Source organism: Ursus arctos, unplaced genomic scaffold (genome assembly GCF_023065955.2).
Source record: "Ursus arctos isolate Adak ecotype North America unplaced genomic scaffold, UrsArc2.0 scaffold_3, whole genome shotgun sequence".
In the NCBI taxonomy this organism is placed as follows: Eukaryota; Metazoa; Chordata; class Mammalia; order Carnivora; family Ursidae; genus Ursus; species Ursus arctos.
In genome coordinates, this window is record NW_026622985.1 from 66,651,451 (window position 1) to 66,667,072 (window position 15,622).

At 43.8% G+C, this 15,622-nt stretch overlaps 1 protein-coding gene and 1 long non-coding RNA gene across 6 annotated transcripts; one reads left to right on the forward strand and one right to left on the reverse strand.

Moving 5' to 3' along the window:
• Positions 1-37: 37 nt before the first annotated feature.
• LSMEM1 (leucine rich single-pass membrane protein 1) lies at positions 38-13,961 on the forward strand. Of its 5 annotated transcripts, none has more exons than XM_044387673.3 (5): positions 2,022-3,502; positions 3,768-3,787; positions 7,584-7,712; positions 9,614-9,742; positions 13,414-13,961. In XM_044387673.3, exons 3-5 carry the CDS (start codon positions 7,589-7,591, stop codon positions 13,542-13,544), a joined length of 384 nt encoding a protein of 127 aa, XP_044243608.1. In that variant the 5' UTR covers positions 2,022-3,502; positions 3,768-3,787; positions 7,584-7,588; the 3' UTR covers positions 13,545-13,961. The 5 variants fall into 5 exon arrangements, with proteins under 5 accessions (XP_057160213.1, XP_044243608.1, XP_044243619.1 ...); XM_044387684.3 differs by having other exon boundaries at positions 3,771-3,787; XM_057304230.1 differs by lacking the exons at positions 2,022-3,502; positions 3,768-3,787 and adding an exon at positions 38-418.
• On the reverse strand, positions 493-4,326 carry LOC130542052 (uncharacterized). The gene is made up of 2 exons (XR_008956333.1): positions 4,232-4,326; positions 493-2,028 (listed from the first exon to the last, which is right to left on the reverse strand). It is a non-coding gene; the product is annotated as an uncharacterized LOC130542052 (long non-coding RNA).
• Positions 13,962-15,622: the final 1,661 nt, after the last annotated feature.

Consider the following 15,622-nt stretch of genomic DNA (forward strand, 5'->3'; position numbering starts at 1 on the left):
CCTAGGTAGGGAGAGAGTGAGACAAAACTTATTTTGTATATTTGGACACATGAAAAAAAGTAGCATTGTCATTGGGAATATTATTGTAGAGTAATGTGGCCTATCATTGGGATTCTAGTTACTGATTTCTTTGATATTAGCACAGAAGACAGTAGTAGGAGGCATGAGGGGTCGGGAAGCATGTACACCGTAGAGAAGAACCAAAATCAGTGAAGGTACTTCCCAAAGTAGAGTTCTTCTGCATTCTCCACATCTCTGGGAGGTCTCATGGGCCCCTCCTTGCACACAGGCTGGCCTGTGGGGGTGCTCTTGCTGCTTCTGGTGTGCAGCCCGGCCCTTAGATCCTGTGCAGAGGAAGACCACCTTGGAACCCAGAACTTGAGTTTGCATGCTCTCACCTCCTTGTACTCCTAAGTAGGTAAGAACCGTGGAAAAGAGATTGCAAGTAGTGTCCCCCCCCCCCAAATTTTCAATTTCCTGTATGTATACGTACTTTTAAATAATGAATTTTTATTAAAGTGATCTATATACATAACTTAATGGGACTGCAAGGATTGTAAGGAAAAATATTGGCTCCTGGCTCCATCCTTTTCCATTTCTTGGGGTATTTCAGTCTTGTGATTTTTCCTAGCACCTTGGTTTCAGATTTCTAAGTAATAGGCTTATACTGCTTATTTATTAACTCACTATGTTTAGACATCTGACAGCTTCCTATTTGATAGATGAAGATTTCTGCCTTTTTTTCCTCATTCTCCTAGTGTTTTTTCATTAAATTGGCATTGCATTATAGTGACCATGTTTCTATATTTATTCTCAAACTAGTTTACTGTGCTTCCATTTCCATTCTCAACATTTTGTCTTGGTTTTATGTTTACATCACTAATTCTTCCAAAACAGTCCTAGTATCTATTTTTGACATGGTCAAAGCTCAACAGTATACTTGTTTCAGTCGAAGCTAATTTCTCTCTTACCCATGTATACAGCTGTTCTCTGAGACGTCATCATCCTGGGGTTTGTTTTCCTCTCTTTAGGGTTGGAATCTGTGTTTCCTGGACACTGTGTCTTTGTTATTAGATTAAATAATGGAACATTTCCTTCAGTAACTCCGGGAATGGGTGCATGGGAGGTCAATTACTTTGAGAGTACTACATGTCTGAAAGGTAGTATGGCTTAGTATATACAATTTTAGGTAGATAATGAAGAATTTCAAAGGTGTTCTATTCTGATTAAAGTGTGAGGCACCATTTTTATTTCTGATTTCTTTTTTTTTTCTTTTTTTGTTAGAGGCTCTTGAGTGTTCTAAAATTGTGTGATACTGTGCTTTGGTGGCCCCTAGCAATTTGGAAAGTGTAAGTTCTTGACCCTGCCCTGCACTGCACATACCCCCCAGCCAAAAAAACCCAACTGAACACACACACGCACCCATTTTCTTTGTGCCCAAACCCATGACATAACTTGAGCTGCTGGATTGAGTCTCTGACCTTATTTTTCATTCATTTATTTTTCTTTCTGGGGATTCCTGTAACACAGTTTTCGAATGCTCATGAGATGACCTGCCCGTGTTTAGCTCCATCCTTCACTTGCCTCCAGCTCCTGAGGCGGCCTAGATTCTGCGGGTCGTCTCATCCGTGATCATCCTCTGAAGGCCTGCGAAGGCAGGCTAACAACCACGGTCTCTTCCATAGTCAATACAGTTGTTGAAATCTTGTTCAGTATTGTTTGTTCCAATTTTTTTTCTTGTGGTTTTGTAATTTTTATTCCTATTCTGCCTTTTTACTGGGGTTTTAGGAGGAAGAAGAGATAAATGTATACAAATGCTTGAGTTTTCTTGAAGGCAGTAAAACTTTGAAGTGTATGATAGACCGTTGATTCCTTGATTCTTTGTTAATCTTGCTGGTTAAAAGGAATTTAAAATGTTCCCTGCCTACTAAGTTCTTTATTTTGAGGCTCAAGCATTAATCTTGGAGCAACCAGCATTCCATGATTCAAGTCTTGGATGGCATTTATTGAATTTCTTGGGAGTTGTATCTAGATAGAGTAAAGTACAGTATTTGAAATAAAAATCAAGAAATACTTGAAAATGCCCCTAGGTGAGAATACCTATTTTCTTCTTGTGACTCTGAACTCTTCCGGATGTGGGCTTTCAGGTATGTAATAGATAAAATGAGGTATGTCCTCTTGCTTTGCTCTTACGTGGTTCTCCAGAATTGGAGACAATTGGTCATAAGCCATAAAAACTCTGAACCCCTTCACTGGTTTAAAAATTCAGGGGCTCCTGGGTGGCTCAGTCGGTTAAGCGTCTGCCTCTGGCTCAGGTCATGGTCCCAGGGTCCTGGGAGCAAGCCCCAGATTGGACTGGCTGCTCAGTGGGGAGCCTGCCTCTCCCTCTCCCTCTCCCTCTCCGCCCGTGCTCCCTTTCACTACCTCTGTCTCAAACAAAATCTTTTTAAAAATACGGTTTTATTCAGATTTTCAGGAATTGTTTAGGCTCCATCTTTCTCAACCCTAGGGATTGATACTTAACAGGGTTGTAAGGTTATAGGAGAGAGAAAAACAGTAAATGCTCAAAATGAGGCTATTCTATTATTTCTTAAAAGGTTTGATGGTTTAGGACAGATCAGGTAGTCGGGAGGTTATTTCAAAAACAGGCTAATTAACAGCAAACAAACATTTTCATTTTTCAAGGAATCTGGCATAGCTTCTTAATGTATAATATACCTCTGAGAAGACAGTCACTGGTTACATTGTCTTCCTCCACGAATTGGGCCACTGGTGCACATGGAACCTAAGAAAGTGACCTTCCTTTCCCCTGAAAGCAGGGTCAGGTCCATACTGAATATAAATGTAAAAGAAGTTCTGGGAAGCAAACGTTTTCTCATTGACGTACAAAATGTTTCAAGGAGGGGGCATGAGAAAGGACTGCGCGTCGGTTGACCAGCCCTCAGCGTCCTGCTGGGGTAGTTTAGTCCCTGCAGCCCGCAAATGGGGCTCCCGGGGTGGCAGGTCTCACTGTAGTTGCTGTTGTGTACAGCAGGGGGCAGAAGCTCCTTGGCTTGTGTGCGAGCGAACCACACAAAAGAGAGCGTGACACTCCCGAAAGAGGAGGGTGCCTAAAAACTCCCAGAATACAGGAAGCCTTCGAGCAGAAAGGGCAGTGGATGCGACCAAGTGCTTCCCTCTCCTGCCGTGGGTCTGGAGCCATACGATCTCCTTCTCACAGTCCTGTGTTGTAGCTCCTGGAAGCCCAAGGAGCTCCCTAACGCGCCGTCCTCCTAGTTACTACCACCGCCTTACTGTCCCTGCTGATCGCCGTCCTCTGGTTGGTCCGGAGTCCTGTGCAAGCTACGTGTGCAAAGGGCAGCTCCGGCCGCTACTGGATGTTTATATACGGGACACCGTGGCCGAGGCGCTGCAAATGTGTCCACTTACACAGTCACATCAGCCAAAGAAGGACATGAACTTCGGTCCAGTAAGAACCTCATCAGTTACCAGTTGAATCAAGGCACGGTGGCTTTTTCTTTTTAAGCATAGTTTCAGTAATATATTCACAAAAAAGCTCAGACATTTTGAAAAAAGTATTTGGGATTTTACGTTGCTTGGCTAAATTAACACTAAATATAGACCGACATCATGCTGGGGTTTCTGGGCCTCATAGGAGCACCTGTGCCCTGAGGGAAGGCAAAGAAAGAACCACAGACTGTAGAGTTTTATTGCAGTTGCTTCTGAATAGTTTTTTTTTTCCTTTCTTTTTTTTCCTGGCAACCTAGCAGTCAAAGCTCACATTTTTGTAAGTAATTTGCATGCTATTACTCTGCCGACCCTGAATTATGATTCTTGAGGCTGGGGATGTTTTTTGTTGCATGTGCTCTGTGCTTTTAACTTTTGCTAGAAATGATTTAGACCTGATTTAAAAAATTAATTCCTGAATGTGAAGAGGCACTGACCCTGAAATGGAATTAAAGAAGAAATTACCATGACTCACTCAATAAAGCTTCCTATTAGCTTTGAATTAAATCCTATTCTAACAATTCTGATCTTGTGGCAAGCAATACTGGTGTGTGATTTCTGAGCTTTGATACTGAGCACCTATGGGGAAAAAATAAAGAGCAAAGCAATTTTTCATAGACAACTATTTTGTCAGAATATTTGTAGGGCGCGAAAGAGTTCTTAAATGATAAAAAGAATCAGCTGTGAGTGTTGATCTAAGCCGGAGGAAAATGAAATTACTTACGTGTTTCAGTGCAAGGTATCAGAAAGGGCTCCGTTAGAAGGATACTGCTTTGGTCAATCTTCATGAGCACATTTGCACACCAGGGGGAGGGGGAGGGCCAAGCTGGTGTGATGCAGAATTTAGTAACCAGCCCTGCTGATTGTTGCCCTTCTATGGAGGTGCCAAAGATAGCAATAACTGGATGCCAACAGCCATGGGTCCTGGTTTTAGGGCCATGTGATTCTGTATCCATTTACTCACAGAGTCATTGGTAAGCCCTTGGTGGCCATGAACCACAGACACCCAACTCTGTTTTCTTTGCTAGTCCTTTATTTTCCATTTGCATGTTGTAGTTAATTTAAAAATACATGAAAATGGCATCTATTTATACTGTGACTTAACCCTGAAGAAGAAATTTACTTTCAGGGCACTTCATAGCTTACTCTGAGTTGCTGCCTTGGTGCTTTTGCATTTGCTGTTGCACTCAGTCACCCCTGCAGTCAGTAGCAAGGCTAATAATTTGGAGATTTAATTAGCGGCACTGCTCTTAGGTTAGCTTTGGTGGCTATGATTTTCTAGTTGGTCCTCCACTTGGTAAACGTCAGTTAAGCTTCAGTATGAGATCTGAGCAATAGGAATTCCATTCCTAAAGGGGAAGCTAAGGCTCAATCAAGGACATTAAGTCAGAGATCCAAAAATGAACCACGCGTCAGTCCCCAAGCCTAAAATAGAAGCCATGGCTGGAATGATTTTCTGATGTGACACATAGAACCTTTATTCCTTATCAAATATTAGTATTTGGGATAGTAAAGTGTAAGAGATGAGAAAATGCAAAACATTTTAAAATCTGTGACCATTCCTCAGTCATTACGGTTTTATCCATGAGAGGATAAGATTTGATTGATCTCTAAACCTCCTTTATTTTATATGCTGCTGCTGCTTTTTAAAAACGATCGCTTCGTGTCATTCCCTTAGGAATGCTTCATGAAGTATATTTGGAATTCAGTAATATCAATATCTAAGTTGCTTCAGTAGTAGCTAATTTAAAATACCCAGAGAATTATGTGTTTTTGTTAATTAAAATTTCAGTAACTGAAACACCTTGTTTAGTTTTTAACTTTGATTGAGGAAAAGTTTAATATTAGTCCATGACATTTTTAAAAAGATTTATTTATTAATTTTAGAAGGAGAGAGAGAGCACGTGTGGTGGGAGGGGCAGAGGGAGAGGGAGAGAATCCCAAGCAGACTGTCTGCTGAGCGTGGAGCAGGATGTGGGGCTCGATCCCACAGCCCTCGGATCAGGAGCCGAAATCAAGAGGAAGCCACTCCACTGACTGAGGCTCCCAGGCGCCCAGTCCATTTGGAACTCACTGTTTTTCTTAGGGCTTCAGGAGCATATTTTTTTCACAAGTACTGATGGTTCTCAGGTATTGCTGGGAAATTCCTGGTTTTTAATATTTTAGAACGCAGTTTAATCCATTTAGTAAATGACTGATTCTTTTTTCAGATCTACAGATATTCACATCTTTTTTTTTTCTTCTGAATTTGGTTTCTCCTATTTTTCTTCATTCTGTAACTGCTATGAAAGGAAAATTCTAAAATGTTTACAGGAAGTAGTGTGTTGCTTCTTCTGAGCAGGCACAAAGTTTATTGGCTTTCCACAGGCCGGGTAGATCTCTCATGAGGATTTTTACACTCAGTTGCATTTCTATTAGTGTATTTCTTATTAACTGCCTCAAATTCTTTTGAAAATAGTGAGCTTCAACTCTTGAATAAAACATTTGAGTTGCTCGCACTTACCTAAATCACTGGCTTACCCATGTGACACCGGGCATTTGGAGAAGAGGATTGGTGCCAACCCTCAGGAGTTTTCAGTCAGTTGGGAAAGTCAAAGATGTGAGCAACACACGCTGTAAAACAGCGTACGCGTTCTGGTGGAAGAAGGTACCGCATCCAGCAAGAGCGCGAAGGAAAGGCAGGTTGATTCTTAGAGGAGGTGAGGTTTGAGCTGAGGCTTGAAAGAGGGTCAGGCAGGGATGTGGGGAAGAAAGGGACGACGCAGTGAACTCTGAAGCAAGAGGCCTGCTCCCAGCTCTGCAGCTCACTAAACGTATGATCTCGGCCATTCACCAGCTCAGCTTGGATTTCCTGACGTGGAGGAAGGATGGGGACCAGACTAGAGCGTGTCTACAATCCCTTTCAGATCAAAACGCCCTGTATCACTGTTAGACTCATTTTATGAAAAGAGGGAACTGTGAAAGAGACGGCTTTGATAGTAATTTGAATTTGTCTTCCTAGAGCCCTTTATTTCATGTAATTAAAAGGCCGCAAGTTCTCTGTTGTGCTGGACAGACATCTTAAAATAGACCTTTTTAATCCATTCAGGCTTTTCAGGGCTGCTTGAAGTTGCGCCGTCGTTAGAAAATATTACCTTAAATGTAAGCCTCACTTTTAAACTTCTGTATTATATAAGAGACCTCGATCTAAGGAAACTCAGGGGGAAGAGACCTCAGATGTCCCAGAGTCTAGCCTTTAACTCGCCGTATGGTTGCTGTCTGTGGCTCCTAAGCTTGTGAAGATTTTTTTCTTGAGGACTCCCAGCCAGCATCTGATGGCTAAAAGATACATTTAAGGTAGAGACTCATATGCCATATTGAGGGAGAATATAAAAATTGCAATTTTGTGCAGCTGGTTGAGTGTCTGACTCTTGGTTTCAGCTCAGGTCATGATCTCAGGGTTGTGGGATCAAGCCTTGCGTCCCGCTCCGTGCTCAGTGTGGCGTCTGCTGGAGAGTCACTCTCTCCTTCTGCCTCTGCCCCAACCCCTACTCTCAAAAAATAAATAAAATCTTTAAAAGAAAATTGCAGTTTTGTTTTAAAGCCTCCCGCAATTAGGATGGTTCACAGTAATATTCTCTTCCCCCGTCAGAATCTTTGGGCCACAGGTTGACTAGCTTAGTTTTATCTTTCTATATGTTTATACAGACTTTTCTTGGGCAAAGTATTTGAGGCATCTCACCAGAATATAAACAATGTAATAAAAGAAAAAATATTTTAAAATAAATTACAAAATAAAAAGCAGGCCCAGGGAAAATAGTGAGGACTGAGAAATCAGAGGAAGAGGAGGGAGGATATTCAGACAAACAAGGTACAAAGGGCTCACATTCGGCCACAGCCTTGAGTGTGAGCTTCCTGGCACGCCAAGCAAAAGAACAGGTACCACGTTGTCCCCACAAGGCAGTATTTCCTTCTGGACAAGCACAGCTCTTCTAGACCTGCGGCTGGAAGCAACGTATGTGGGGGGTCTTTATGTGCCTGTGGCCCGTGGGGCTCCCGGGCCCAGCCTTCTGCTTCAGCTCACTGTTTTCTTCCAGGAAGGATGAACCATTCCCAGGACACCGGCTCTCGAGGCATGCCTGAAGACAGAAAACTTTATATTGTGGACTCCATAAATGACTTAAACAAGCTAAACCTCTGTCCTGCCGGATCACAGCACCTGTTCCGTATGTACGCCCTCCCGGGCTTGTGGCCCTTCCCGGCTTCCAGGCCACCTACAAATAGCAAGTGCTAATCTGGACCTGGGGGTGTGGTCGGGGGGACAGGGTGGGCACTGGGGACAGCTCAGCCCTGGAAGTGCTATTTATTATTAGGCAGTTTTTGTTTCTGTTCTCTTAATACTTGACAGGCTTAGGGGCTTTCTTGGCTCCTAAGCAAGATTTGGAATCTGTCTTCAGGAGTTCTGAGTTGTTCCTGGGGAGTGCCTCTCCCTGGAAAGGGGTGGAGGCTGCAGGGCTGGTCTTCCCAGAGGCTTGCTCCTCCCTCTTGGCGGCTGTGTACCTCGGGGACCCCAGCCAGGTCACTGGTGGGGCCCACTTTCCTAGAGAGCTCTGACTTCATAGTGGATTCCTGGAAAATGCTCCACACATTCTTCCAGCTTCTAAAAAGTCATTAGAATTCCGTCAGGCAAAGAAGTCAACTTCATTTTCTACTTACAAATGGCCCCAATTAAAGGGTTAAAAAGGAGGGGGAAAAGCAAAACAAAAATCTGCTAAATACTAAATGTGTACTTTGTTCCCTAAATATTGTAAACGAGCTCGATCCGATCATTCTGAGCCCCATTTTTCCAGCTTGAACTCTGCCCTTCAAACACAGGCATTCATTTTCCACTGGCCGTTTGTTCCATTCCCGTTCTAAACTCAGACTGTCCCAAATTTGTATCTAGTATTCCCCTTCTAAATCCTTCCTGAGGTCTTGCTTTTTCCTTCATTTTAATGCGTTCGGGTTTGCACCCGCTCTTGCTGCCGTCCGTCTCAATAGAAACAGGTGTTTGGGTGCCAGCTGATGCCATCGAGTTGACTAGGAAGCAAAAGTTGTTGCAGGGCGATGTAGCCCAGGACACAAGCCACCCACCCAGCTACAGTCAAGCAGCACAGTGTGTGGGACTGATGCCAAGTAAGAGAGAATACAGAAAGGAAGTCATTAGTCTCCGTTACCCCAAGTTTCCCTATTATTTTTTTAAAGATTTTATTTATTTATTTGACAGAGACAGACAGCCAGCTAGAGAGGGAAGAGAGGGAACACAAGCAGGGGGAGTGGGAGAGGAAGAAGCAGGCTCCCAGCGGAGAAGCCTGATGTGGGACTCGATCCCAGAATGCTGGGATCACGCCCTGAGCCGAAGGCAGATGCTTAACGACTGCGCCACCCAGGCACCCCAAGTTTCTCGATTTCTTACTGAATTTAGTGTGGGTGTCACCAGGCACACAAGCCTTGCAAAACCATGGCCACGTGCAGACCCTTCATGCTCTGGCTGAGCAAGGTTGCAGTCCCAATTCAACTGCAGCACATTTAAAATAACCTTGTTTCCAGGGCAGGTCCATTCCAAAGACTGCTTCTAAGAAACCAAACTACATCGGCGCTATTTTTCTGTTTAAATGGATGTGGGCTTAACTGATCACTCCTATGGTGCAAGGAGTTTCCTGGGAGACATCCCAGAGTATTCAGCCTTCTACTCAGAAGAGGTGTCCCAGCCAGCTGTGTTTTACTCTGGGGTCACGTTGGGGGAAAGGGTGATAGAGCCTCCATCCCTCTGAACCCTTAACATAAGCAGCCTCCCCCACCCACCCAAAGAAAAGCCCAGGTCCTGCTCTTTCAGTGGTAACACCGTCTTCGAAGACCTTTCCAAGGACACTGCTTGTTTTTTGAATACCAATGTTGAAAAGGTAAAAAATTCACAGAGCATCAGCCCAAAGACATTCCTAAAACATAAGTCACTCTCCAGGGCGGATCACAGGGGAAATGGGCCTATCCCTTACTCACACCTCTAGTTGTGGGGGACTGTTAGTCTGCGGACAAGCTGTCGGCTGAGGACTTTTCATCATCATTGTTTTTGTTTGTTTCGTATCAGCCCTCCAGGAGAAAATCCCAGACGTTGGCACTAACTCAGGAAACGGAAGTCATAGTCTATTTTTTATGGGGCTGATAATTATACTGATCGTCAGCCTGGCACTGGTTTCCTTCGTGATCTTTCTAATAGGTAAGTACCACCAACATGTTCTCATTACTGAAATCTCTTGTTTTGTGGCTGGTTGTTTAACTTTGTTCCGGCAAGGAGTCCGTGCTTTTTTGGCACTCACAGCTACGCTGAAAGACAGACGGAAGGCCCATGCCCTGCCTGAGCCCTGCAGCTCTTGGCGGGTGTGTGTGTGTGTGTGTGTGCGTGTGTGTGTCAGAGACACCAGCCCACACTGCCGACACTTCACAAACTCATACTGTGACTTTATCCTCTTACTTGGAAGCCCTAGCTGTCCAATGGTAAGCGGCTTATGCTTGTTGATCCTAGGTTTTCTTGATGTGGTGCATAACCGCTCCGTTAATTCAGGTCTGTACCAGAGAGTCACGTTCAGGCTTCAAACTCCTTTCCGGGTTTTCTCACATCCCAAGAATCAGCTGGAAGCACTGAGGGCTTCTGGTGGCAGTGTTAGGAACGTGATAAAGCCGCTGCTTTCCTGTTTGACACTCCCCCGGGCTATGTGAGCTGCTCCGCCTGCTCTCGGCCTGGGCCTGACCTCTCCCCTGGTGACCTGGGCTGCCCCACAAAGCCTCAGTCAAGACACCCCCCAGGCCTCAGTGCCTGGGAAGGGGCAGGGGTGCTGCCCCCCCCCCTGCCGAGCCCACCAGTTTTTTCACCCTCCCAGCCTGGAGAGAAGAGTGGCAGGAGCCCAAGAGGGGGGAGCCATCACTGACACCTTTTACCTGGGATCCACCACACTATCGTTTCTCCTGCCCTCTCCTACTTTGCAGGCCATGTAGCCTTCAAAAATCTTCGATAAGAAGTGGAGCCCGTGTCATTGGAATGCCTTTAAATTCATTCAGGTGGTGATGATGGGGGGAGACAGGTGGGCAGAGGGCATAACTCTTTTAGAGCTTCCGACCCCTTTTCTTCCCCAAACTCCCTCCTTCCAGGCAAAAGTTCCTTATACAGCCTGGGGGCGGGCGGGTGGGGAGGCAGGATGTTTGATTGCTTCTCTCTCGCCCAGCGCCCAGCCCATTGCCTTCTATCTCTTAGAAGCTGCAACGACAACTCTAATAATGGTGACCTTGTATCTGATCGTCACTGGGATATGGGTTGTTCCTGAACCTTCAGGGTCGGAAAGAGCCCATGGATTACTCTTCTGAAATGTTACACCAACCACAGTGAATACTCCCCATACCCTTCTGCCACACGCATCTGGGACAATGACTGAGTTAAACTCCTAGGAAATTTTGGGTATGCCCACAGACAGGAGAGCCACCCAAAAGAACTCCTCTCTTCTGTGGGATGATAGGTAGGAAGATTAAGTGTAATGATAACAAATGCCGTCTGTTGGGCGCTCACTGTCGCAGGCACTGTGGGAAGGACTTGATGCCTGTTTGCCCACAACCTCATAACAACTCTGTGGTATAGGATCTCCTACTGCTCTGGTTTTCCCAATGCTGACGCCGAGGCTCGGATTAATTACCGTGCCTGAGGTCCACAGCCAGTAAGTGCCCAAGACCCTGCTGCCCGACCTCCAAGAGCAGCCGCTTCATCGCAGTCATTATAAATATGGCTTAGGTCTTATTTGCTGCTGGTGTTTTATATTGAGGGTAAAGTCCTATTAAGAAACGGAAAGAAGGCATGAATTAAGAGTATCTTTTTTATTGGGCAGTTGCTCTGTGCCAGACACATAAATTATCTTAAATCTTTACCTCTTAAGATAGTATTTAATATTTCTATTTCATCGATGCAAGACTAAGGCCCAGAGTTTACCTCTCCACGTTTACCCCGCTAATCAGAGGCAGAACTGGGTTCAAACCCTCATCTGTCTGGCCCCAGACCTCCCCTGCCCTCCATTGCCTACGTTGAAGTAATAAAGTAAGGACTTCCTGTGGTTTTCAGACAAAACTTAACCTAAGACCAGAGATGGCACAGGCATCTGGAAATGAACTTGGCCTGTGCTCATCTTTAACAAGGAAATCTTTTTGCTCTCAGTAGGATTTAGTGCAAATTTGTAGCTGTTCACTGAAGTGAAAGAACCTGTATTCTTTATAACTCTGGTCTTTTTACATAAGAGAGAGAAGACTCCTTTTATGCTGATCACTTTCTTATTAATCCATGGGGCCTTGGGATGTCTGGGTGGCTCAGTCAGTTAACCAGCCTTCGGCTCAGGGCATGATCTCAGGGTCCTGGCATCGAGCCCGGCTTTGGGCTTCCCGCTCAGCAGGGTGTCTGCTTCTCCCTCTCCTCCCTGCTTGTGGTCTCTCTCCTTATCTGTTGCTATCTCTGTCTCTCTCTTAGAGAGATAATAAATACCTTAGAAATAAATAAAAATAAAAAAATGAAAATCTTAGAAAAATAATAATTTAAAAAACCCCATAGGGCCTTATGTTTTTGTCATAATCTCTGTCCTAAAAGGGAATACTAGACAGCAAGGGTAGATTACTATGGATGTGTCTGGTAGCAGTTTCTAGTGGCCAAGCAGTGTATTCCAAAGCCTACTGGGTGCATGGGATGTTATTAAGTGTTGCCTGAAGAAAAAAAGGATTCTATGGCTAAATGCATCTGAGAATTGCTAAGTTAGATAATGCTCAAAGTGTTTTTTTACTTCCTGTGAGTTTTCAAGAGGCAAGTCAGTATATAATTTTTCTGTAATTTTTTTACACTTGCAACTCTGTCTTTTTTGGAATTTAATTTGGAATCAGTGTCTCGTGGAATACACTTAAGCCAACATGGCTGCTGCTTCCTTCTCTGTTTGACTAATGTTCTAGGAGGTTCCCAAGAGGGGAAAGGATCTCATGTGTTAGGAATTTATTTCAGTTTCACATTTTTCCCCAGAAGCAAGTGGTATTTCTGCCTTGCTCTGCAGCAAATCTCAATTAAGTTCTTTCCTTCATGTCTTGGGCCATAATACATCCAGCATGATTTTTCAAACATGGGGAAAAAGCAGCTTTTGAGCAACAATTTGCCCCAAGCCTGGAAAGGGAAGCGCTAATGTCTAGTTTTCCTTCCTGCATTAGTTTATCCACTAAGCCTCATGGCATGTTACCAACATCATTAGTTCCTGAAAGATACCTTGGAAAAAACTTGCCTAAAATGGAAATCAAGAAGCTGAAATATTAAATGTGGATTTTGTGCTGCATTTCCTGGAAATTTTGACTCTGATCAGCAGCCCTCAGGGTGTTCCATTCCATAGCTGCCTTTATTGCCAGGAGTTCTATTTTGAAAATATTTTCTCTGTTCTTAGGGTGGTCTGAGGGGAATTTATGAGCTGGTATCCACAACCAGCAGAGCTATGTCCAAAGAGGTTGAAACCCAGAAAACCTCATTCCCCGATGAGGAACCAAAAACCTTTTGAGAAGAGGTCTCAGAAAAAGACAATGTGACAATCACATCTCTGACGTGCTCAGTCCCTTGTTGCTCATGGTGAGGTTTCTCAGCCAAACTCTGTGGGGAGCTTCCCAAGGTAGTCTGGGCTGCTTCAATAAATGTAGAAATAATCTGCTTGGTAGATAACTTCAGTCTTCAGCAACTTCTCTACCGGGCTTCTGGGCTGCCTGGAATATTAGAGCAGGGGACTTGCCAAGAGGCCCTTTCAGCACTTAGCTAAGCACCAACACAAGGCACTAATGAGTCCCGATGGAACAGCCTGGAAACCAATATAACACAGTCTGTTTTCTGTTTTGAAGTTCAAACTGGAAACAAGATGGACGACGTGTCAAGAAGACTAACAGCTGAGGGAAAGGACATAGACGATCTTAAGAAAATCAACAGCATGATTGTAAAGCGACTCAATCAACTGGACGCCAAACAAAACTAAAGAAAGAGCACTGTCCGGGCATGCGCATTTCTGCAGGAACAGAGTCTCTGGTTCGGGAGCCCAGGCCTGGGGCCGACTTCCTGCTGCAGGGACAGGAGCAGCTCAAGGCAAAGGGCTATGGGGGTAGCAGCCAGAAAAGGGCTCATTTTATGGTAGGGTCCTTCTGCTTCATTGGGGTTAGGGGCGGCTGGCATGAAGGAGAACCAACAGTGAGCAAGAGAACTCGACTCCGTACCTACACCTTCTCTTACAAAAGGAGCTGTGTCACCAGAATAAGTTCACTGTGCCCTTGAGGTTCACGGCACCTCATGCACCTTTATGAATTCCTGTGACAGCCTAACGAATTCAGTGAATTGTTTTCAAGGGAACCAGGTGATAACTCTTTTCAATAAAAGAAATCCTGCTCAAGTGATTAAACTTGGACTCTTATTTCCCCAGGGACGCGGGGGTGGGCGAACTTCAGAGCCAGGTGCCCTCGTATTTGTGAGTCAGATTGATACGTGTATGGTAGGGTGGGGGTCAAAAGAGCAAGGCTAATTGATTCAACTAATGTTCATTGAGCTCTTACTTTGTGCAAAGTGTCTCCTTTAGAAGAGTTTACATTCAATTGGGGAGCAAAGGAAATAATGGTTATATATAAATTATATAAGCTTTGTTGGCTTCCTTTCTCATGAAAAGAAATCCGTCAGTGTTCTGCTGATTAATTTTGAAGAAATCTGCTAGGTTTGTGGTCTTTACTAAACTACAGTAGGAAATTGCCTATTTCGAATATTGGAACCTGCCCCGTTTTAGCCCAAAAGGTACACAGTTCATGATATAAGATATAGTGTGATACAAATGAGCTTAAAAAGCATATGAGTCTTAGAAAATCTTCTATTTAATACAAATATATTGTGCAAGTTTATTGAAGAATGCATTGAGATTCTGTCATTTTGGGCTGATCAAAAACCAGTCATTAACTATTAAACACACACACACGTTTACATTTTACAACACTAGTTGATGAAATAAACACCTATTTTTGCACTCAAAAGCATTTGTTCTGCATACTCACTTTCTTAAAATTGATAGATATCATATAGGATATTTTAATAATCTAGAATTTGTGTTTACTGGAAAATTCTTAATCTTGTGGCAAAAGAATTTATCGGGAGGAAGAGAGACACAGGGCTCAATCCCAGGACCCTGAGATCATGACCTGAGCCGAAATCAACAGTTGGACACCCACTGACTGAGCCACCCAGGCGCCCCTTTTCTTTCTTTTTAAACAGCTTTCTTGAGTTCTCATTGACATATAAACATTGCATATATTTAAGGTATACAACTTGATGTTTGATATACGTATATATTGTAGAATGAGCACCACGATTAAACTAATTAACATATGCATCACCTCTGTAGTTACCATTTGTGTTTGGGGGGGGTTTGGGGGTGAGACTATTTCAGATCTGTCCTCTTAACAAGTTTCAGGTAGATGGTACAGTATTGTTAACTGTCATCACCATGCTGGATATAAGGTCTTGAGAACAGATTCATCTTGCGTCACCAAAACTTTGTATCCTTTGCCTACACAGCAGTTGAATATGGCAGTTGAGACCTGGGCGGAGGAACCCACCTTCCAGGTTTGGATCTTGCTGCCACTATTTACTGTGAGTTTTGGAAAATTAACTTCAGCAAAACTATAAAATCTGTTTCTTAGTGTTGTTGGGAGGCTTAAAAGAGACGATAAAGCACTGAAAGCTATCAGAAACAAAGTACTAGTTGTTATTGTAATTATTGTTAAAAGTAGTCAGTATGGCATAGTGGAAATAACCCACTACATTTAAACCTCTGCATTAAATCTTTGGGACTTAAAGCCAAAATATTTTTCTGCTGCAGTGTTTAAGACCATAGTGTCCTGGTCTTATCTGGCCAAGGACGATAGGGTGAGAGGCTTTGTAGCAGAAAATGTACTATGCTCTCAAAGGTGATCGATAAATGCGGGAGGGTTTTATTGTTTATCAAATAATCTAGTCTGAAGAACATCAGGATGCACATTTGCCTGCCTGAGATGGAGTCAGGAATCTGTCTGTCCTGCA

Excerpts from the sequence above, each read along its gene's own strand:
- LSMEM1 (XM_057304230.1), top strand. The coding sequence starts at position 7,589 with ATGAACCATTCCCAGGACACCGGCTCTCGAGGCATGCCTGAAGACAGA. Across the intron at positions 7,713-9,613 it reads CGGATCACAGCACCTGTTCC|CCCTCCAGGAGAAAATCCCA; the intron begins GTATGTACGCCC and ends GTTTCGTATCAG. Across the intron at positions 9,743-13,413 it reads CTTCGTGATCTTTCTAATAG|TTCAAACTGGAAACAAGATG; the intron begins GTAAGTACCACC and ends TCTGTTTTGAAG.